Source organism: Ascidiella aspersa, chromosome 2 (genome assembly GCF_963924565.1).
Source record: "Ascidiella aspersa chromosome 2, kaAscAspe10.2, whole genome shotgun sequence".
In the NCBI taxonomy this organism is placed as follows: Eukaryota; Metazoa; Chordata; class Ascidiacea; order Phlebobranchia; family Ascidiidae; genus Ascidiella; species Ascidiella aspersa.
This window is the reverse complement of record NC_139448.1, coordinates 5,832,779-5,858,159: the sequence shown is the minus strand read 5'-3', so window position 1 is coordinate 5,858,159 and position 25,381 is coordinate 5,832,779. Positions and strand designations below refer to the sequence as shown.

Sequence of the window (25,381 nt, the reverse complement as noted above, 5' to 3'; positions counted from 1 at the left end):
TAAATTGCTTCGCGTTAAACCAGTGATGCCGCCCAAAATTCTAAACAATTTGAAAAATAAGTTGTATATTATAATCTCTATATTATTCGTATCTAAATATTGCTTTTATTGCTTTGCATATTATATAAAAAAATATAAATTATTTCCCACACGCACGAAATACTAAAAGGATTTTCACGAAATTATGTATGTGTGCAAGGGGAAAACCTGTTATGTGAGGGGCTCCCTGGAGATTCGAATTATACAAAAGAGCGTCGAAAACCGACGTTTTGCGAACAAATTAACCGCCAGAAGTTACGCCTGGTTTAAAATAGGCCCCAACTCGTGATAATCATTATTCGGGCTTTTGGATTCAAAACACCAACAGATTAAATATACACGTTATGGGCCTTTTATTTACTGTACCGACTCGTCTCTTGTTTAACAGTTGTGTAATATACGCTACCACCAGTTTCTAACCCTGTCAAAAATACAACTATTTTAAAAAGCAAAACTACTTGCTATTACTTCTTTTATTTTCCTGGTTCAACAGTTATGGCTCGTATTGCCGTGATACCATCGTTACTTTGTAACAGTTTCAAAAGTCTGACATTAATTTTTCAAATTTAAACTGAATTCGTTCAACTCCAATTTAAGCCTTACGTGAATTCCAATTGCTGTTATAAAATTAAATGTTGAATTTTTGGTTTAGGTTTGTCGCCTGTAGCATATTTTTAAATATGTGGTCTAATATAATATGTCTATTTTTGTTGTTGTTGTTGTTGTTGTTGTTGTTGTTGTTATTAAGTTTTAATTTGTTGTTGTTTTACAGTTTGACATTTTATGTAAAACAACACTGTTTAACGATGGTGTATTTTTTTTATTTTAATCTGATGACCTGAAGTTTTTCTTCTCAAATGAATTCACGTTAATTTGTTAATAGTTCGTTACGTTGATATTTAACCTACATCATGTCTTCGGGAACTTTCACCCGTGAATAAAAACACATAAATATCACAACTTAATATGTTGGCTCAGCAGTTAGAAAAATCTGTATAGCTTTCGGCCAGCACGTCATAGGCTACTGTGAGATTAGGTTTCAATTCCAGTTGTCGTTCTGTGACCGCCATTGTGTAATTTCTCGCACAGTGTATAGGCCGACGCTGTATTTACTTTTAGAGTCATAGGCTTCAATGTGAATTGCTCGTTAGAGAGAAATCAGTTCCTGACGTAATTTCTCTATTGTTCTCCAAAGTTTCGAACCTAAAGTGTTGACTGAGTGTCTTTGCCTATGTGCGCTTTTGATTTTCAATGGCGATTTCTCCAATATAATATAAATAGCTTATATGCTATCCAACAGCTTCTGAAAATATTGCAACTCTGTAAATCTCGTCTATATATAGTCAATAACTCATATGACCGTGCATATAGGCTATATAAAACAATAACAGTGTTTGACTAACTGACCATAATAACAAAACAGTTATAGTTAAGATGTTTTGCAATCCTACACAACCAATTTTTCGGTAACAAAACGCTAGTTTTCTAGCTGAGTTGGGCAAGAGAACTTTTATTAGATTTTCACTTTACCAAATGTGATATCATCTCATAAATCGTATAAGTTTATAAGATAGTTGTGTTCATCAATAAGTTTTCATAGAGTAAGTTTGTTTGGTAATAAAAAAATGTTGCACACTTCTGGTTTTGCAAAATTGTAATTGAGTATTTTCCCAGCTAACAATTTGACGTCGCAGCGACGTAGATTTTTGGTTTAAGTTTGGTCGATAAGACGTTGCAACCAACGTTATTTCTACGTAAAAGCGTCGACACTTTACGACCTAGATGCGACGTTGTACAACTACGTTATTTATACGTTTATCATAAACGTTATTTTTACGTAGAAGTGTCTACTCCAGACGACGTAGATTAGACGTTGCAAATTACGATGTTCAGCGACGTTATTTATACGTTTATCATGAACGTTATTTTCACGTAAAAGCGTCGACACTTTACGACCTAGATGCGACGTTGTGCAACTACGTTATTTATACGTTTATCATGAACGTTGTTTTTACGTAGAAGTGTCTATTCCAGACGACGTAGATTGGACGTTGCAAATTACGATGTTCAGCGACGTTATTTATAAGTTTATCACAGACGTTATTTTTACGTAAAAATGTGTGATCCGGACAAAGTTCATGCGACGTTGGAAACTACGTTGTAAAACTAGGTTATTGAAAGCGTTCACATTGTTATGTTTGCGTAATAGTTTGGACTCCATGCCCTACAAATTACGTTTGCAATGAAGTTACAAATTACGTTCGCAACTACGGTATAATGCGCAAAAAAGAAACATAATAATGATTTTTTTGAACTTTAAAAACACTTATACTTGTTGTGACATATCTGACTGTAATTATTTACACTTGCAAATTCTTACTAAATCTTCTAAACAATTACCATCCAGGAAAATATAGAAATAATATAGTATTAAGTAAAACAAACACGGCAGTATAAAAATGTTGACAATAAAGAACTGTAAAAAAGACAAGAAAACTGAGAAAATTGGTCTGTGGACCTGCAAAACACACGAATTTTATAGTGTTACTTAAATTGCTCTATTACACTAACACAGTCTAAAAGACAAAATTTAAAAAGTTTTGCATTTCACAGACTATGTGTAAAACAATGCACATTAAAACAGGAAAGTAACGTTAACAACAACAACATATTGAAAAAATAAGAACAATACAAATCCAGCGGTGTAAAACGAAAATCCATCAGTTTAATCCGAATCTGAATGCGTGTGTGATACATCGAGAGAGCTGTTGGCAAATAATATAAAAATTAGGGAATAAGGAAGCGACTGCTAGGGCTACAGGGTCGAACAGGGGAATATATACCTTATAAAAATGGCTCATGTGTTTGTCAAGCTAAGGAAAACCCCATCCAACTTTCATCTGTTTAAGCTGCATTAACTGGGAAATGTGATTAATGACTACAACCATAACTTTTAACTTCATTTACCTTATGAAACCAAGTCGAAATGAACAAAGCCAAATAAACTAATTGCAATGATGCACGTGCTTCTACATGGTACAATAAATGCCCAACTGGTTGCCTTAAACAAAAAATTTAAAATAACCTGATAGTTATTTAATGCTTTTGATTTTTTTATCATGTCAGCAAAGTGTTTTGTGATTAATTGTTCTCACTATTGGTAATATTATGATCCAGACGTTTGGAATCCTAACACAATTCAACCATAGTTTCAAAATTTAGATGTGCCATTTACTAATTTAACCAAGCACAGAAATTTTATATCACTGTTAATGTATTTTCTTGTGCAACCTGAATTTGTTTGGTAAAATTTAGTATCAAGAATTTTTATCTCATTTTTTTGCCAATTAATAACATTTAATAATGAATATTAGTGTTTTTTACAAGTTTTAAACTTTGTTTTTATATTAAAAAAATATAGACCATTCTTAGTACTAGTCTATGGTATAATTTTTTCCCAATAATTCTGTCATATTATGTTTATTTTGCCTTTACTTATTGTGTGATAGCGTTTTGTGCTGTGTAGCTTCTGGTCCACAGAATGCAGACTGGTCAGAAATATATAAAATTAAAATTGTGGTGACATTATATAACTATCACTGGTAGGTTTTGAAAAAAATTGCTGCCCAAATAAAGAAATTTAAACGCAGCCAGGATACATTTTAAAGTCTTTGTTGTTAGCATCTAGGGCAATTGCAAGCATAAAACAAAACAGTAAGAGTCAAATAAATATAATAATTAACAAAAATCTTGAAAATATTAATCACTAATTTACCTGTAAATATTGATGAGCAGCCAAGTTCATGAGGAATATCTTTAACGTGTACCCTTCTTCAAATCCCACCTTGAACTTTTAATCAAGCCTTTAGTCGAGATCTTCAGTAATAAATTTTCAAGTGTTCATTTGGCGTTTTATGCACACCCAAGGTATTTACGCTGGCATGATACAAAGATCAAGATTTGCATTAAAATTGTCTAAAAAATTTGGGTGTTCACTCGCCGTAGAATGCAATTGGGCGCTGGTCTAGAATCCTACCACAATGATTAAATCAACGCACAATATTTGGGTTAGGGTGCGAGTTAGCGTTTGGGTGAGGGTGGGTCAAGTATTATTGTATCTATTATTAAATACTTGACCCACCCTAATCCAAAATGCTAACCCGCACCCTAACCCAAATATTGTGCACTGTGGTAGAATTCTAGACCAGCGCCTGCAATTACCCACAGAGGTAATAGAGCTTGTTTTTCTATGTTAGATGAAAATTAGTGGAGGCTTTAAAGTCATTTATTCAGTAAATTATTTTTTTTTCTACTTAAAATAAAAGTTATAAATAAAACTACAAATACAGCTTAGACTATTTAACCTGAAAATATATTTGATAACAAAGCCTAATCTTTTTATGTAACCCTAATCTTCATGGTTTAAGGAAAACAACCTAAATATCTAACAAGCACTCTAGCGCTGAGCTGCCAAACTTATTTTGAATTCCAATGTCCTGATAGCAAATGTTCAAACTGGACTGTGATGTCATCCGCATATTGGCCAATCACGAGTTTACGCGCCGTTCGAAAACCGCGAAAAAAAAGCAGCAGGGAGCGACATTCTTGTCTGTCCAGGAAACTGCGTCTATAGCGGTCGCTGCGCTAAGTACTTTTTTATGCGATTTGTTTCATGTAAAGACAATGCTACCCTTACTAAAATGCTATCTTAAATTAAGTCACATCTCTATTTTATGTAAGCATAACTAAGTATACTTCTTTACATTTTCTAAAAAAGTTAATCAAAACACATTACAGAAAAATCAAATATTTTGTACATAGGCTACATAATCCCGACGCATTCCTTAAAAGAGAGCATTTCTATTTAACGAAAATTAAAACTTGGAAAGTTAGTTTTGACGTCGGTAAACAACGTTTTTTATACGACACATATGACATTTTGATTCGATTGTACTTCAGCTCAGTCGAAAAAACTGTGTATGACACGAAAATTCGTCTAAAATCAGTTACCTTCAACGTAAGTAGGCTAATTGATGTTGTTTCTACCTCACGTTTAACGTTTTAATTGTGTTCCTTTGACGTTTGTATCAACGCTAAACAATATTAATGAAATGTTTTAATTTATGTATAAAATAGTCTAAAACAAGTTGACCTCGATGTCAGGTATATACCTTGTTGTATACGTCACGTTTAACGTTTTAATCCGGTTGCATTGTGGTTTGCCGTAACCTTCGAAATGACTACGATCATTTAAGATGTTGCAAATTTGGTCGCGTTTTAGTTTTTCGTAATGTCAAGAAATAAAGTTATTGGAACTTTTGAAAATAACATTTAAAATGGTTTCAAATAAGTTATCTTCAGCGACAGTTATCATTGCTTTTTGCATATACGCCACGTATAATGTTTTGAATTGGTTATATTGAAGATTGTAATAACGTTGAAAAATAACGTTATATTAACGTTAAAAATGACGAATTCTAAACACAAGTAAGCTTCGATGTCAGTATTTACCGTAGTTTTTACGTCACGTGAAGTTCTAATTAGATTGCATTGTTGTTAGTTACAAACCAAAAAATAACGTTGTTAAAACGCTTAAAATCACGTCCAAAATGCTGTCAAAGAAGTTAGCTTTGACCTTATAGAATTCAACGTCATTTATACTTCACGCGTGACGTTGTCAGTTAGTTGGATCTTAGTTTGTCGCAACGTCAAGAAATAACGTTATTAAAACGTTTAAAATTACATCCAAAACGGTCTTAAATAAGTTAGCTTTGACGTCAGAAATCACCGTTGATTGTACGTCACGTATGATTTAATAAATTTGATCCATTGTGGTTTCTCACGACAACGTATGAAATGAAATCAAGTTTACTTTGACGTGAGTAATTAACGTTGCATGTACGTCACCTATGACGTTCTAAATTGGTTACATTAAGGTTTGCAATAAGGTTGAGAAATGACGTTATTAAAACGTTAGAAATGGTGTATAAAATAGTCATAAAAAAATTATCCTTGTTACAAAAGGTAACGTTGTTGTTACGTCACGTTTTACGTTTTAATTATATAACATTGTAGTTAGTCAAAACGGTAAATTTACGTTATTATAACGCTTAAAATGGCGTCCTGGTCTCCAAGAAATTAGCTTTGATGTCAGAATTTAATGTTGATTGTACATTACGTATCACGTTGTAAATTAGTTACATCAATGGTGGTCACAAAGTTTAAAAATAATGTTAGCAAAACGTTCGCTCTGACGTACAAAATAGCCTAAAACAAGTTATGAGCCTCAAAGTAAGTAATTAACCTTGTTCGTACGTCACCTTTTACGTTATAATCAGGTTACATTGTGGTGCGCCACAATTTTTTTAAAGAATACCATTGAAAAAACGTTTAAACGACGTCAAAAGTGGCTGAAAAGACGTTAGTTTTGACGTCAGTAAACAACGTTTTTTGTACGTGATTTATGACGTTTTGAAATAAGTTGCATTTGGTTTGTTTCAACGTTACGAAAGAACGTTAATCAAACGTTTGAAGTTACGTTAAAATTTGTCTATAACAAGTTAATTGTGACGTCAGAAATGAACGTGAATTCTACGTCACGTATGACGTTCTAAGCTGGTTGCGTTATAGTTTTACGGAACGTTAAATATACAGCGTAAATTAAACGTGTAAAACACGTCTAAACCGGTCTAAAAAATGTTAGATTTTACGTCAGTAATAAACGTTATTTGCATTTCACCTGCGACGTTGTAAATTTGTTTCATTGTAGTTCGTCTCAACGTTAAAAAATAACGTTCAACAAACGTTCGAAGTGTCGTCCAAAATAATGTAAAACATGTTAAGATCGACGTCTGTAATCAACGTTGTTTGTACGTTACAAATGACGTTGAAATTTGGTCGCATTGCGGTTTTTCTTAACGTTAATTTTGACGTTAGTGCTACGTTTTACATTACGTTTTGATAACACAGCCTCGACGTATTTTCTTAACGTTCGTTTGGACACATTCCCACAACGTTTACTTAGTTTAAAAACAAAATCCGAACGTCGAAAAAACGTTGTGTGTTAGCTGGGTTGTAATGTTACATCATGCTATTAATTGTGTTCTCCTTTCCACGTATGTTTGTTACAACTATAGCTGAACATTACAATTATAATCAAACTATAGCTGTTCCAACTATAATCAAGTTCTGTTCCAAAATACGATAGGTGTTTGATTTTGTTAGGAAAGCATTACAAAATGCCTGGTTGTTCGTCGAATTATACAGTTTATTGCAAACCTTCAAGAAAGTTTATAGTCATCACTAGTTTGACATAGCGCCATTGGAAATGCCATTTTATAACAGTTTATTTTAACGGCGTACATAGCGTACAAGACGTCATGAAAATAAAAAGAGTATTTACGCAGCTATGCAAAGTAGGGGTAGCCCCTGTTTTGTTGGTTGTCGAAGGAGGCATAGCATTCGATATAAAATATTACAAAATCAGGACCAAGTTATATTACAGTAAAAAAAGCGTTTAAACTCATTGATTCCTCATTAACCTGAGTAAAGAGGTTTAAATCTCATTAACCAGAACTACATATCCCAGTCAAAGTCTCTATAGAAATCACGTATAATTTCTATGGACTTTGTACCGAACTATGTCAATGGGGAATAACCCTTAAGGCATCTTATTTCATAATTCGACTTTGGTTATTTTATCAGTACTGAATGCAATTTCAAATTAGTTAAATCCTGGTACACTTACACAAAGTGATATTTCTTTGTATAACTATACGATTGCGAATTTCTCATATAATAATAATAATTAATTAATATGTTATTGCAGTAAATTTAAATACGTGGATAAAGTTAAGTACGTCAGGTATGAAAGGATCATGATTTTAAACTTTGTGGGTTTTTTTTATAACTAACTACCTTATAATATGCAATTAAATTGTAATAGTCCGTTTTATGAATCAATAGAATATCATTGGATTTAGGCAATACAATTGTTTACCTTCTTGTCCTCCAAACATTCTACATTTTATCTATTTTTCATTTGAGAAGCTTGACCAATTGCGCATAACGATAGTTTAAAAACAGATTTGTTCACTGTAAGAAATTAGAATCAGGATCAAATACGAAGGATCACAAACAGCTTTAATATTCGCTTTTACAATGTCTTGGTCGTTCGGAAGGCAAACTATTACTTTCATTTCATTGGAAATTCTCGTTAGAGTTGGTCTCCTGGCAGCATTTTTGTAAGTACTATCGTTACAATTCGTGTTTTGTAAGTCTTGTGATGATTGTCCAATGCCCATGCCAGCTAAGTCTGCGTCTTATTGTACTTTTTGTCAAAATCTCGTGTGTACAACACCAAATGTTGAGGTGTTCAATCAAGTTTTTTTGCACACCTGTGACTTGTAAAAGAGTTTTGGGAATTCTGCCACCTTTCTTTTTGAAATTTATGTGGCAATTTACTAATTAAGGTGTGGTGTGCAGTGCACAAAAATTGCTTTAAAAACTCTCTGGGTGCACTTGTAACAAAATGCACACTGGCCATCACAGATGCAGACTGAATAATTGCAAATTTTTAAATTAACTCATAAAGTCCTTTTTTTTCTAACTATGTTATATATGAGACACTTATGTGACTTATATGGCTGGATAAGGTTTCAATTCCTTTTACTTACATTTATTGGTTAGAAACAAGGTATTATTTCAATTTATTTTAGCAAAAATAGAATTATAAATTTTCATTGTGGAAAAGAAGTTAACTTAATTTTTTTTTTCTCTGAAAAAATCAACTATGTGCTCCAGTTTTCTATTTATATTAGACCAGTGGGGTCTACCATAAGCTTTGGTGCATCTGTTACCCCTATTTATCTAGCAGTGCACCCACTTTCTGGTATATTTGAGTAAACAAATCTGGTTTATTTTCTTTTGCAGTTATACAGAATGGCAGCAACCCTTTATTAGAGTGATACAACCAGAAGAATGGTGGCTTTACAAAAATCCCCATGCTGCTGTTACTACTGTTTCGACCGCTAAGTTGTTTGTATGAAATCTAGAAATTATATAATTACAAATGTAGTAAAAATGTTTTTTTAATTTTAGTATATTTATACAATGCTGGCATAACTTGAAACATTCCACTTATATAAATATCTGGCTAGGAAATTCATTTTGTTGCATGAAATGCTTGAGTATAAAGATGGTCAACTTATTCTTTAATGCCTTAAAATCTTGGAATGATTAATTTGCTTTTTGGTTTTGCTACTATTTATTTAAAGTTTACATATAATTAATTGATTTAAAAACATTGTTTTTCTAAAAAAATTTTGTTAAAATCACTTTTGTTTCATAAAAAAATGACCAAAGCTGTACCAAAATTTTATAAAACATATTACCTAAATATAATTGGTTATAGCGAAAATAACCAAATATTTGTTTACAATGATGTATAATTAATTCTCTAACATATACTTCAGGTGGTTGCTGTGTGTTCTCCGATTGTGACAATTGTTTTATTCGATGTTCTCGGAGGTAAAAAGAATGATTTCCTGCCAGGAATATTGGCATCGTCGCTGGCCCTGTGCCTCAATGGTATTATCACGAATGCAATAAAGCTGTCAGTCGGAAGACCAAGGCCAGATTTCTACTTCAGGTACAAAAGTTACTTGTAATATTGTAGTACAACTTTACAACTTTTGCCATCTCTCCAGTTCTGACAGTTTTTTAATAGAGGGGCAAGTCTTGGTGAAAAGTTTAAAGGCAATTTTCTTGTTTAATGTAATTATCAAATAATATTATAATTTTTCTGTCATGGTTAAATTGTTCTCCTTATTAATTAAATGAAATATGAGATGTTAATATTTTGAAAGAACCTTTCCAGAGGCATTCAGTGTATTTTGAAACAGGTTTTGGTTTTGTTATAGTGGGCGTGGTGACACATACCTTCGATTAACCGTTGACAACCACTGCCAATGTAGAAAAAGTTTAAAATTGAATATTATTTTCAAAAGTATGGATTTCAACCTATTGTATTGTGCCTAGTATAGAACAGCTGTTAAATATTTGTAAACTTTATGGAATGCCTTGCTAAGCAAAGCTTAACTAAACCTTTCATTAAACCTGTGCCAATATGTTGACACATAGATGTTATCCAGATGGTAACCCACCTGACGGACAACCATCCACTTATAACTTGAAATGCCTTGGATCACCGGATGCAGTTATAGAAGGAAGAAAGAGCTTTCCAAGTGGCCATTCATCATGTAAGAAGCGCTCTTCATTTATCACCTACCGCACCAAAAAAGTGTTTCGAATGACACTATAGGCTAGTCAAAAAATTACTTCCAGTAAATTTACTCAATGTATTTTTTGAATGGAAGAAATCATTTCTAATCAAGATGGTCAAAAAATAGAAAATCATGTAAAACTAACTTGTAATGAATAATGCCAAAAAAATATAAAAACATGCAAAGGAGAAGAATTGAATTTTTGTCTACTCCTTTATTTTGCAGTTGCATTAGATTTTTGGGAGAATTGTATTTTCAAAATTCTGACATCACAATCTTTTTTTTTTTCCGATAGTCGCCTTTGTCAGCCTGGGGTTCTGTGCCTTCTACATGGCCGGCAAGCTTCAGTGCTTTGGACCGGCGGGACGTGGCGCCACCTGGCGGATGGTGGTCAGCCTCTCGCCGTTGCTACTGGCAACCATGGTCGGCGTTAGTCGCACCTGTGACTACATGCACCACTGGCAAGGTAACGCAGCAAAAATCAACTAAGTGTATAGGCTCAAACTGCTGGTACAGAATGAGGCTTTGCCACTGTTACCACATATGACACCTGTGTTCCTTTGTAACTGTTTTTTGTTATACATGCTGGTTATTTTGCCTTTATGCCTTACCTACACCTATATGTGCTTAAAATGTAGCTGGCGACTTATTAAACAATAATTCTATAACTAGTAGCCTATTTTGTTCTTATCAACTTTTTAGACATAACAATCACGATTGGGTTAGTTTGAAGATATTGAATCGCTTGTGCGACTGCCCCGAAATGTTCGATGAATACGCCAGCATTAAAAAACCAGCACATTTTTAACAGAATTGTTTTTCAGACGAGGCTGTAGGTTCGCTTCGGGCCTTTTCATAGCCTACTTGCTAACTATACTTGAAATTAAGGTCGTATGTAAAATCAGCCTGATCCTTTCATACGTTAACTTTAAAGCTTTTCCACAGCCTCCTTGTATTCCTGGCCTAAAATGTGAAAAAAATCATGTGGGAAACTTAAAAAAATATTGAATTTATTTATTTATTTATTTTTTTTTTTTGATGAACAAAAACAAGTTTTAAATGTTTTTTTCTTTAGACGTGGTTGTCGGCTCCCTACTCGGCCTTTCCATCGCCTACCTGTGCTACCGACAGTATTACCCTGCCCTGAGCGCCGAAAACCCGCACCAACCCCACGCAATGCCCAGGACCATGCAGGGAGCCAAGTCCGTCCACGATCTCTTCCCAACATCTTCTTCTTCTAAATCTTCACCTAGTTCTGCTCCTCTCCTGCCCACAAGCTCCACTGTGAAGCTCATGTGAGCTCCTGCGGATTTTTTAACCGTACGAAAAAAATATTTTAACCATACAAAAAAAAAATTTTAACCGTACGTTCAATCATGCGAAAATGCAAAACAATTTGCGGTTCGTGCGAATCTTGTATTACTTTGAAGTAAACTTTCGTTTTGGAGTGGGAGTCTTTCCAGACAAAAGGAATTGTCTAAGTTGAAATTATTTGTAGCTTGAAGCTTTTTCTGTCGGAGTTGGAATGATTCGTCATTATTTTGTCGCTCGGGTTTGGTTTTTATGTCGGATTCTGTGTGGTAATTCCGATAGCAAGGTTTTAGGTTTTAAGGAGTAATTGCTATCGTTTTTAAAAAACAATTCCAGTTCTTGCATTGCTTAGTCTATTTTTGACTTTTGATTGTTGGATTGATTATTTTTTGGCCCGGGTTTAGTATTTATGTCGGATTCTGTGTTTATTTTTAGATAGCAATGAGTTATGTTTAAAGGAGCAATTGCGATTGACCCGTTTCCATTTCCTGCAAAACTTTGTCTTTTAGTTAATTTTGGTTCAACGCAAGTCATATTTTTTTAAATGCATGTTATATATACAAGTTTACGGCCGTCGGATTCAATACTCGCTTATAAATAAGTGTGTATAGCAAATTTAAATTAAGGTCTGCCAACAAATTGATATCGTTTGAAAATTCAAATTCTCGCATCACTTATGTGAAATTTTTTTGTGAAGGAAAAATGTGAGCTCCTATGGACCTAAATTAATTATTTTTTTGACTCAGATTTGGTATTTATGTCGAATTTGAAGTTGTTTTTTATATAGCAATGTATTATACTTTAGGGCAGGAGTCGCCAACCTACGGGCGGGATGCGGCCCGCCAGTGAAAATCATCCGGCCCGCGAGCTCTTTTTTTAAATACGAGGTGTCACGTCTTAGTTTAAATTTGTTGATTTTTTGCCAATGTTGTTCCTTATTTTTCTTTTTTATACCAAAAAGAGGGCGAGTTAATTAGTGTTTTAGTTGTGAATGGCGTGTAGGGTGCGTAGTGCGACAGTGTACATCACTAAACTTTTCTCATAAAAGGCCAAATAACTTTTAAAGACTGAAGTTCCCAGGCCAGAACGTTATGGTTTAAAATCGCGGGTCGGCCTAATTTTAATTGTCGAACTTTATCAACTTAATTATAATATAAATAACTCTGCAAAAAAATGTAGTGAGCCTAATGAAGTGCCGCACAGATTAATGAACATTTATTTTTGAATTACAATCGACGTTTCAAATGCGATTAACTTTAATGAGAAAACAGCTCGCTTGCCGGATAAATTGACCCGGTTGGCCGGATCTGGTCAACTGGCCGTCGTTGGTGACCCCCTGAACTACACTAATAGTAAATTAAGCACAAGTACGATCCCACGCTGTATACTTTCTCAGAAGCGCCTGTACTCTATTTGCCCCAAAAGCGGGTTCAACTGTCTTTACTGAAGCTACTTTTTTAATCTGTTTTTCTTTTTCTATAATGAATTAAACTTGTGGTTGAAGTTAAATGTTAGAGCATTTTTCCTATTTTTGTTTCCATCTTTTTGCTATTTGATGTGGTGCAAATAACATTATGTTGGATGTGGCAAAAAATGTTCATTTTTTTACTAATCTTCTTTAAAGAAATAATATATACCGGTATTCAATAAAACTTCAAAGAAAAGTTGTCTACCACTTATGCCCAGTGGTATATCGTGATCATTAGTTAAAGCCTAGTTCTATTTTCAAAGTTCGTAAAATATCAAAATATATTTTTGTTCTGTAAGTCCGCACTGTACATAATTTTAAAACGTGAGAATTTTCAGAGTTTTAAGCCAACGTGTTATTTTTCACCGTGTTAGTCCGCAAGTGCAATTTTCGTATTACAATAATTTATAGTTTGCACTTTCTTGTCATTGGCGTGACGCCTTGCTGCAAGCTTTATCTAATTTCATCTTTTGTCAGATGTAAAAATATGTAAGTTTGTTTGCCATTAAGCGATGTTGCGATAATTCTGGCATCTGTATTTTATAATTTATTGTGAAAAAATGGGAATGTCTGATTAATTCAAAAATGCGTAGTTGCAAAAACGAGTGGAATAATTTACATGCTTATTAAATCCAAATTGTTTCTTAAAAAACTGTGTGTGTTTATAATTTTTTTCGTGGGCTGACGTCAATTTCGGTTAAAGCGGGTATATTTGCCTAAATAAAATAAAAGCAAACGTGTGTTTACAAAATATGGCTAAAGCTACATTTTATATTACATCTTGTTTAACAAATGCGTTTTTACCAGTTAAAACTTAGAAAACGGTATCTACGTGTTTCAGCTTTTGCCAAGGGTTTGAAGATCAGTTTTGCGAAGAGACCCAAAAACTTTGAAAGTTCGTTATTTAGTTTTAGTTTTTTTTCTACATTTACCGTGACACAGGTCCCCAAGAAGCTTTAGACGTGCAGTTATCTAAAACTATACTACTGTTGCAAAAAACAGCAAATTCCAAGAGAACTTTATTAATGTCCATATACCTTGAGTTTTTTACGGCAGACAATCTAAAAATACCCTCCTATCTCTACGCTTGAATGGGTCCACTGGCCCATCTGCTTTTTGCGTTTAAAATCAATTCTAACAAAAATCCTTTCAGCAGCATTAAAACGAAATGCATTTATTTTAACGTGACAGATTGAACAAGTCATTAAACCTTTATTTATAACCACATTTTCAGGATTTTTCCTTTATAAACCCTTTTTATTTTTAATTCGTCTTTCTTATTCTAAATCCTGGAAAAGAATTGGGATTCCTAAAATTAAACAATAAACAAAACAAACCCGTATTTAGAACATTTTGAAAAGAAAGGCAAGGAAAAAAATAAAGAAAGAAAATGATAATCAGAAAAACGTTCCAACATAAGCAACAATTTTAATTTATTAAAAGCCAAATACCAGCCAAATGTAAATACGGCATTAGGCCGAAGCATGTTTTCATATTATACATATAATTTGTCAACAGTGCCACATGTTTTTTAGGTTTGCATTTATAAATATGCTTATATTTGGGCCATACCTTTTTAAAGACTTAAGCCGATACCCATTGTTCTGTATTATATTGTGATCTTGATAAGCGATATTTTTAGCGCAAAGTGTGGCCTTTCGAACGATCAAAAGTTACGTCGTTAACTGTTGAAAAATATCAAAAATAAGTCAAAATTTACTTAAGCGTTACAACATAGAAAGTTAACTTTAATGTAAAAAGTGACTGGAAGTAAATATAGAAACTTGGCAGTTGACCAAAATTGTTATCACAGTTAAAGGAACGGAAAAGTTTGCTGATGTTATAATCGAGGACCGATTTCCATTTGTTATTATCGTACATCCTCAGTCTTCAGTTAAAAATAGCAGCTAAAAGCGAGACTCTCTCCATGCGAGTAGGCTACAGCTCTGACAAACTCATAATTAGGGGAAGAACCGTGTGAACGAAAGTAGGAAAGCAAACGCGAGAAATCCTGATTCGATTTGCCGCGAACTGCAAACATACGACGGCATTAGGAGAAGCAACCTAACTTCAAGGTAAAATTGGCCGTCGGTAAAGATCGATATGTTGGAACTGCTGAGGTTGACGAATGTGGCGCCCTTAAGTGCAAACAGCGGTCACGAAAAAGTTAAATTTATTTTTTTCTAGTTATGTTGTGTGTTACAAAGGTTTGGGCTAATGGGGGCAAAGGTTAAGAGTTTGGATTAGGCCTAAGAAAATACCATCCTTGTCACACACAAGTTGTACGCAATATACACGAACCCAAAAAACTTTTTTCGCTTTGACAAAAATCTTTGAGAAACTAAATTTCGAAAAACTGGCGGTATATTTGAATTTTGCAATAATCAACAGCATGTGATCGGTCAGAATTCTCACAAGATTTCAAAGCTTGTTCGCTCCAATTTTTTTGTAATAATGTTACCTTAATATTATATATTATTTAAAAAAAGGCGTAACTCTATGGAATCCAAAGCCATTGGCAGCAGTTTCTGCTTGTCGATCACGGTTCCGCTGACGCGTATATCAACAATAAAACTCAGTTTAAACAAAACGAGTAAAACCAGGATTAAACATTTTTAAAAGGAATATATATTTCGCCTATAGTAACATCGTCAGTTCCTTAAGTAAAACAAAGTGACTAGAAAATTATTGAAAAAATCAAAAACCTTTGAATTTTCGACAAACTCAATTTAATATTTTGCCAGTTTATTTTAAAGAGTGTCTTGCCTATGAAACTATTTTCTATATTTATCTTATAAGTTCGCTAAAAAAGGCTGGCATACAATCGGTCGGAAGTCACAAAAACCTCTTCAGACTGGCGCGTTGGACAAGCGTTATTTTTACGGAATGTTTCCGTATTTTCCGGCCTATCGAAACAACAGCTGGCGTCCTTAGAGGGGGCACGTTAAACCAACCGTGTCCTGACACGACTTGAGAAAAACACGGACCGACGGAAAAGGGGCATGTTACGCAATTGTGGACCTCAACACGCGACCGGTCAAACGAGGCGAAGTAATGATTCGAAATGCAATCAGTTGATCACAGGAAATAAAGGGGGTCAAAACTTTAAAGGCAGAACATAGTCTAGTGTAGATGGCCACGTGTTTTATAGCAGTTTTATTTGGCTTTTACTGTCATGTTGTATTTGTGTTTTTCTGGATGAATCAGTTTCAACTTGGTTCATATTATTTTTTTAGAACAAGTCCTTTGATTTTAGAGACTTGGACAGCGTAATTGCTTTTATGTAACAAATCCCTGAGAAAATTTAAATTCACGTTAATGCATAGTCTTCTTAATATGGTTCGTGTGAACAATTTACAACAAATATATAGCTGAGAAAGAGTATGGGTGTTAGTGAGGAAAAATCGGAGTATTATTAATGTCTATAACCCATGTGTTTGTTACGTGTTACGGCTATTTGCGGTTAACTTCAAATTGAGAATTACGGAAGGCGTCTTACTTGGTCACCGTTGACTAGCAAATTTATTTGTTTTGATATAATATTTTGTTCGCAATGTTTTATCGTCAATTAATATACCTTATTCTAAACTGACAAACGACAAACGACATAGTAAAAATTGTCAAGCATTCGCGTAGCCGCAACGGTTTTTATCAGATGAGAAAAATTAAAACAACCGAAAATGTGAGGTAAGCAAACTACAATGTTATAAGTGTAAACTGTTATCAGTGTGCCTGCTGGCCAATTAACAAATCAACCACAAAGATAGACAGTTAGACACGTATGACGTATATGTTTTATGGCATATAAAGTGCAACACGCCACCATTTCCGCAAGCGTTTACCCTATTAATGCGCCAGGCATTTAGCCTTTGAGTCCTCCAAGTATAGACAAATCACCCCCCGCCCAAATATTTACCCTTTAAGTATCCCTAGCGCGCTTGCTACTGCATATCTCAGCACTTCTGTCCCCCAAGCGCAATTTCAGTCGTTAATCTAATTCGCGGTCGCCCATTACCGGTCACGGCTAGCCAGAGCCAGGGTTCCAGCAGCTTTGCCTGTGCACTCATCAATCCTTCGCTTGACTGGTGTAGGGTTTCACCCCTTGACATCGCCCTGACACCGTCCGGCGAACAAGCCGCCATTGTGACGCGAACAGGGGTCGCATTGTGACGTGAGCACCGTGACGTTAACCCTCTCTGGTAAAGCTTCCGGTTGAAATGTTTTGGCGGCAAGACCTATAGCTTTGCAGCATCAAAACACGACCAGTCTGTTGAGATATGCCACAAGGATGTATGTGGCCTATAGCTGGCAAGCTATCTATTTTAATCAGCGGCTTTCAGAACTGGATTTACACCCTTGGCAGTGATTTGTTGGCCTTTCATGGCAGTGGGTCAGCAATTTTTTTCGCAAATCGTTATCCAAGTTTAAATGTAGTGCAGAAGTTTAAGAAGGAATTAAAAAAAATTGGACTAATGGAAATGGGAACATGGGAAATGAATGCCTTGCAATGTATTGCTAAAACTGTCAAGCATTTAACCGCTAACAACAGGCAGTGCTAAACTTTACGCCAGTGGTTCTTATTTTTAATTTTCGGCTCTCTTAACAAATAAAAATATGCGACATTAAATTCTGTAAGTTTTGCTATAAACAAATTTAAATTTGCCATTTTTTTACGTCTGCGGTGAATACCTTGGTGTTGTCGGTCGCGTATGCTTGTCTACATGCCTAAGAATCGGTTCCCTGCCAAATTACAAGATTTATGGGGCACGCTCATGCATCTCTCAATAGAAACTGGCGTGGCAAAGCATACACAGTTTGCGAACCACTGTCCACTGATGCGAATATGTCAGAAGCGTCGAACGACAAATAGGGCGGTGCCCGGAACGCCCCAATTTCGCTCAGCACGTGCCTTTTGCCTCGAACTTTTGTTGATTTTGTGAATGGCATTCCATCGACATAGGCGCTTTTCGGAACACTGCACTAGTGCCCTTGCTATTTTCTTCTTATTTAATTCCGTTAAACACGGACCTTCCTTCTCAGGGCCAATTTAAGTACGCACCGGCCAAGAAAAAAACAACGTTAATGCATTTGCGCTATTTTACAACTGTATCTGAGTACGCTTGGGTTTATTATTTTATGCCAAAGAAGATTTGGCTAAACTTTAGCAGTTGAATAAATAACTTATTTGGATACGACACTTTGTTTTTAAACACGTTTCTTCAGACCAAAGGTACGACTGTACTATCGTATGCCAAATGCGCTATTAATATGGTTTAATAGAAAATAATTTATAAAAAAATACTGAAGACTTAATCATTTCTGTTTTACTTCTTAGTACAAATTCCACTCTACATATAGGTGTATTGCATGTTAAGCAAGGCACTGCGTTACGTATAGGGATGTTCGAGAAATTCAGATCGGGACCGACTCCCTATACTAAGTGGTATATGGGAACTTGTTCGATACACGGATGAAATTAACTTAAGCTTTTAGCCGTGGTTTGCAATGTAACTGTAAATTTATTGCATATTTACACTAAAGGGAACTACACAATTTATTTATCGTTTAAGCAGTCTTTGCTTGTAACAACCCGGAAAACATTACAAATGCACATTTGAACAATTTAGCTTATTTGCCCATAATATTGACGTCATTTGGTAACGGATTGCAACAGCGGTACTTTTTCCAAACATATCCGGTATCGGTATGGGATAAAATACGAAATACCGGACATCCCTAGCTTTAATCCGAAAACTCCCGTGTTCGGTAATGGCTTGCAGACAACCTTTGCTCATTATGTGTTAGGAATTTGGGAGGCACATTTTTGATGCGCGGCCACAAGCCATGTCCGCAAAATAACAAACTATATTGTAGTTCAGGGGAGGGCTACGGCCTTCGGGCCAGATCCGGCCTGCCAATGCAAATCAAGCGGCCCGCGACCTAATTTACAAACTGGGCACGAGACCATTCCTCATACTTTTTGTCTATTTAACATACGTTAAAGTATTTTTTTCAACATACGGTAAAGGTATTTTATTTCGACATACGGTAAAAAGTCGTGAACCAAGCGTAAAACATAGATTTTACCCCTTTTTAATCGCAAAATACCCTGGTCTAAACCTTGATTAACAGTCGCCGCTATTGGTATAAATATCCGTAAAGTCCCCACAGTTAAAATTTAACGGCCCTCAGAGACCTTTCTGAGTTTGATTTTGGCCGGCGTCTAGAAAAGGCTGCCCACCCCTTGTGTAGTTATACTTTGTTGTCTTGACTTGGACCCCAACACCAAGCAACCGCAATTTGTGGATGCGCCTCTTATCGAATCGGACGTACTCGTGTTTACTTTCTCGCCCAGTGCAAATTTGAACCTCACCATTCACAAATATTGTCGCATCCATTGTGGAAGGGCCTTCGGTCACTTGCGATTTTGGTCGATAATGTTTAGGTAGGACAATGACAAAAGTATTATCGTCTCCCTGCTGCTTCCACAAATACCGTATAGGTGCCAAACATCACATTTTATAGCCATTTGTCAACCGAAAAGCAAAGGTCACAGGTGTTACTGGGGTCCGTGAACTCCTTGGGTTGCGTGGACGCGTTTTTGGCCATGAAATCCTAATTAACATCTTGATTTTTTAACAAATCGACTTTTTTTAAACATGAAGATTTTAGTACATTGTAACTAAAAATCAATTTAGTACATTGTAACTAAAAATCAATTTAGTACATTGTAACTAAAAATTGCATGCCGACACTGGTCTTCAAGACCAAAAATCTTTTTAGGGGATCTTCGTAAAATATCGAGATATTCATAATTACTAGCTTGAAACGTCCCATTATGAAGTAACTTTTTGATTTCATCACTGAAATTATATCTGCGTTCCTAAACGAAAACTTCATATTCCTTTACACCTGCATGTATCACAAAAATATACCGCAAATCTCCACAACCTTTCGTGGTGACTTGCGGAATCTTGCGGCAGTTTGCGGCAAATGTCGGCACCCGCAGCACCTAGATCAAATATTGTGTCTGCGGTCTCGCTTCCAGCTCTAAATATAGCAACCTTCTGCTGTGGGCTTTCATGATGCTGCTAAAGCAGGAGTGGACAAAGGTCAAAAAAGCTCGGAACATCAAAGTTGGAGCTTTCGTGGAAACTTGTTGCGTTGTACAAATAAAAAACAGCTTCTCTGGTAAATACAATTACAATTACCAGGGAAGCTGTTTTTTGTTTTTTATTACTATGCCTGGTAGCAACAGTTTATATATTGTTGCGTTGTGTATAGCTGTTTTGACTTCTTTGTTTGTCAAGGGCGTAGATTAGCGGTAGGTCAAGACGGGCCGCGTTCGATTTTTCGCGTAATGATTTAAAACCCGCAGAGACGCTGCTTTGTTCAATGTGCTGCGCTTGTGGCAGTGTGGTGGCAAGTTTGTTTGTTCAAGGCATGCTGGGTAGTTTCGTGTAATTTTTTCTGTAATGATTAAAAACTATCAAGGAGGTTGGTCATTTGTTTTTGTGTTTGGAGAGTTATGCAGCTGGTTTGTGAAGTGCATGTTTTTGGCAGATAGGCGCTCTGTTGGTGTTTTCCTTCCATATAGTTGTTAGTGAAGTATAGTTGTTAGTTTCAGAATAATGTGTGAGGCCCATCGTTTCAGAGGGGCACAGTAAACGCTACTTTATACTTAATATGAAAAACGACAAGGCAACAAGCAATCATCTTGAAGAAAAACAGAAAACTAAATTTCGCTGTAGAAAACAGGAATCATTCCTTTTTTTGTAAAACTAAAAATCGTATAGAGAGTTATCTACACAAAACACGAATTCAATTGAAACACTTTTACAAATACTGGCTCCGCGTGCCCCTATTTTACCTTTCCCTAATAAGAAAAGTGTGTTTCTGACTGGCCAAGCCTCGAATTCAAAGCCCCACCGCGTAGAATTTCATGTGTTGTCGAGGGTCTCGGTGGAATGGCGTGTATTGCTCTCACCGACGTGTGTTTATTGACTGAGTTTCCGCAAGATTGCATGTCGCACTTAGCTAAGCCTCACCAACGCGCAAGCCACCCTTACTCATTGTCGTCACACAATGTTTTTCGAGTCGAATAGCGCACGGACTACCTTTTAAAGCAGTGATTCTCAAGTTTTGTTTTACTTTGCAGCACGTTTTTGTCAGTCTTTATTTACCTTGCGGTACTTTTATTCCGAGAATTTTGTTTTAGGGCGCACAATACGGTGATTTGGCAGCAATTCAGTTAACACAACGAACACATACAACTCAATCTTAGAACACATACAACTCAATTTTTTTTTTATGAAATAGGTCTTAAACACTTTAATATGTACCTTTTTCATGCAGAAATTGGCGTTAAAATGTAGGTCATATAAAACAAATTCGTGATCCACTGGTTGAGGAGATTTAAATCGAGTCCTTTGTATGTTCTGACGGCATCTTTAATATTCTTTGCTGCTACGTTGTTTCGTGACTTTTCAGCGGTTGAGATATCAAAACACTTGAAAAAAACTACGTATAAAACAAAGACGTTTTTGTAAAAAGGTATGAATTAAACTTGGCAATACAGTCTCGCGTTAAAAGCACACAAAAGGTTGTGTATGTTTGGCTCGCTAAACGAGTTACGTATATTTTACCGATCTACCTAAACACGTGATGTTGTTTCCCAAAACTTGATAACCTCGATAAAATAGCACGTTACAAATAAACCAAAGTCTTGTTGAAGAATTTGAAAGGGCCAACCTTCGACTTACTAAGTTTTCACGCCATGTGTAGTCAGGCAGCAAGTCGTCGAACATTGGAAAGTTAATTTCCAATTTCCTGCAATCGAAAACTCAATAAAAGTACCCGGGTTTCCCACTAAGGAGCACCCAGAACCCATGAAAGCACTTGGCATTTGACATTTGGTGAGTTATTTGAGATTTCGTCTGTCAATAAAGGCTTACGGGAAGCGGGCGCTAGATTCCAGGCTTGATCCAAGTGTTGAAATCTCCGACTTAGGCGGGTGAGTATTGGCAAAGCCACATCCTAACTTTCAATGCAAATGCGTGCTTTTAGCGCCTATGAAGACGAATACCGGATTATGTGCGAAATATTTGGCTTTTGTCGAATACGCTAAAAGCGGACGCGTTTTCGCAAAACATTGCCGGATTTTAAAGACCGAAATGACGGGAGAAGCTATAGCTGTTTATATCCAAAAAGAAAGAACATATTAATCCTAATATTTTAAAGAGAGTAATAAGGTAGCACTATTATAAAACAAATTGTATCTTGACCACCTGATTACCCTATTTAAAATTAGATAAATACACTATAGTGAATGTTACTCAGAGTGAGCAACCAATCCCGCAAATGCACTTTAAAGTAAATGTTGCAATATATTCATATTTAATAGCGATGAATATTGATATTTAGTCATAATAGACTATATACTTCGAGGATGCAGAAAGTGATCCGCAGTGGTAAAACCTAAGCGAGCGTTAAAAAGCAATAAATCGATCGCCAATATATAAGATTTTCTGCAGGCTTTCCTTGGTTTATAAAGGCGGCTTTCCAAGGTTTAAGACCGACAGCATTCCGTCAAAGTCATTCACGCCGTCCCCCAGTCGCGGTGTTTGTGTGACAGGCATTTATGGTGTTTATAGCGTGTTGGTTGTGGGTATATTGGGGGGAGGGGGCTGTTGGAAACGCCAGTCAAAGCTACGGACATTTCCGCTCTCAGATTTTCATAAAGACACCGGCTGTCACTCGAACTTACCATTAAACCTAAAGCAGCAACCCTGACTATTGGCTGTCGGATGTTTCAAGATGTACAAACAGCATATATATATAGGTTTCAATTTATGTGGAGATATTGTTGTGTTGAATATGTGATATTAGAAATCAACCTGACCAATGCAAGATAAATGTCGGCATTAATTTCCTAAAGGCAGAATAATCTAGAATATGTCTAATTCAGGACATTATCTAAAGGTCTTAAAATATATATATCAATATATATATTTCGCCAGCAATGGTATCGTCATTAAATTTTGATCTTTGTAGTGTCTGACCTGAATTGCTAGTTTTGAGTATTATGCTGTTCCACATTGTTGTGGTGCGACTCTGGTTATCGAAGATTGGCGTTAATTTGTAAGAGTGAATGAACGGAGGCTCTAATTCATTTCAAGTCTTGGTAGACGTAAAATCTGAAGGCGGGTTTCACAAAACTGTATTCACCACCTTTAAATGGAACATATAGAGTCCATCTCGTCGAAACTACTAATGTATATCAATACAGTACAATGCTACACAATGTTATATAGTAGAATCTAGTACGAGGATCTTGCTGTATCTTTTAAACGAATTTGTACTTCTTTGATTTAACATTATTTTTTAAAAGATTAACTTGATAAATACATCACTCCAAACCTGGAAAGGGTGTGTTTTTTTCTCGGGCTGTATTTTCTGGCTGCAAAAGTTTGTGTGGAATAATTACCGTCAGAGAAAACACGAAAACTTTCTACTAAAACCCAAATTTTTTTTTCATTTTTACAGAGAATATCTGGCCACCGCGAGACAAGATTGCTGGTTAAAACAGCAAGAACAGCATGTCCATTGTTCGAAGCCTTGTCATATCCCAGAGGCTTTGGATTACTTTGACACGCAATATGGTTGTTGTCGCAAAATCAGGATCTGACCCATAAACGAAAGGGGTAATTTGGGGCGCTATTAGGGGGTACTCGATACGAATCGCGAGCTTTCGTTTACCCACGCCGCACGCACCCCTATGTGTCCGACAATTCGCACGCAAAATATTGGGAGGTGACGCCAGTTTAATATTACAGCCATTTGTATTACGCGAGATCATCCTGTTCCTATTCGCACTACACATTCTATTATATGTTTTGCGGTAGCATCTGACCTGTTTTACCAAGGGCCGCAAATCAGTTCTATTTATTATAAGCCCATAGAATTATAGGCCCATAGAATGATACAGGTTTGGCGAAATTAAAGCTAAAGTTACCCATATTTTTGATAATACCTAGGCTGGATAACATAAAGCGGCATTATGATTTACAAAACTGTGATTGTGTTTTTGTTACACGCCTTCGCCTTAAGTACGCTACAAGCCCGTTCCCGAAATTTGCCGATATTTAATTCAAGAAGTTCGTGCGAAAAAACATCTACAGAAAGAGGTAGCTTGCGGCGGGATTCGAAATCACGACCTCAGCAAAACCGAATATACGTCACTTCAAAGCATGTGAACATTAAATAAAAGCAGGTGCATAATTGATCGTAGCACTGTTGCCCGCCACTTTGTTGCAGCGATAGTGGTAGTTTATTTAGCAATTAAATTTAACAATTCACAGCCACTGTGGCATGAAAACGCGAAATCACACGTTCAAAGCGACGCCCTTTTCCTACGCAAAGCGACGGCGTCTGCGTCAATTAAGTCTCGCGACCGGGGGCTTTAAATTGAGCTGGTCTCTTTGAGAAGCGCTGGGCTGTGCGCCGCCTGGCTTGTGTGCGATTTCACTCAGTCATTTTACTTGAGTGAGAGACTTCGCTATCTGAAAGCGAGAAAGGTAAAAGCCTTAGGCCGCAAAGGCGACCGTAAAGTCCCGCAGATGCTTTATCGCTTAACCGTAGATCTTTATACGATTCGACGTCGGAGATATGTTTTGTAGTCAAGGCTTGATTGCTTAAAGTATAGCTGTCTCTTTTTAAGTTTGAACCGTGAAAATTGTTGCGCAATGAATAGGAAAGGATATTAAAACCCTTAAGGTCAAAGGTTTGTTTAGGCGTCCTAACAGAAGATAAAGGTTGTTTTAAGTCGAAAATTTGTTTTTTCCGTGGAAAAGCAGTGTTGACATGAAACGATTTATAGTTGTTTATTTGTGCTTATTTTACACTTAACTATTTAATATAGAATTTAGTAAAAAATTAAAAAACAGTACATGTTTTGTACATGTTCTAGAAATCGTATTTTGCAGGTTGAGCAGTGTATCAACTTCAGCAGCTGTGTTTAAGCAAAATCAGTATATTTAAGAAAAGATGAATTACTTCCTTCCTAATTTGCCTTTAATTAAATATTAGATGTGCTTACCAACCGAAATTTCTTTGTACGCCAGCTACTGTTGCACAAAGCTGTGCAGGTAAAAGCAAACTAGGTGGAGATTGTGTGACTGTTCGTGTATTTACTTTTGCAGTGCACCAGTGCCCAGATTTAACAACAGCACTCCGCGGAAAATCGGAATTTCATTTCGTGCGCTTTGCCCGTAAAATACTC

General features: G+C 35.9%; 1 protein-coding gene across 1 annotated transcript; it reads left to right on the top strand.

Moving 5' to 3' along the window:
* Positions 1-7,941: 7,941 nt before the first annotated feature.
* Positions 7,942-11,624, top strand: LOC146163314 (phospholipid phosphatase 5-like). Its single transcript, XM_083381627.1, has 6 exons — positions 7,942-8,282; positions 8,971-9,079; positions 9,513-9,688; positions 10,180-10,298; positions 10,618-10,788; positions 11,398-11,624. Exons 1-6 carry the CDS (start codon positions 8,200-8,202, stop codon positions 11,619-11,621), a joined length of 882 nt encoding a protein of 293 aa, XP_083237753.1. The 5' UTR covers positions 7,942-8,199; the 3' UTR covers positions 11,622-11,624.
* Positions 11,625-25,381: the final 13,757 nt, after the last annotated feature.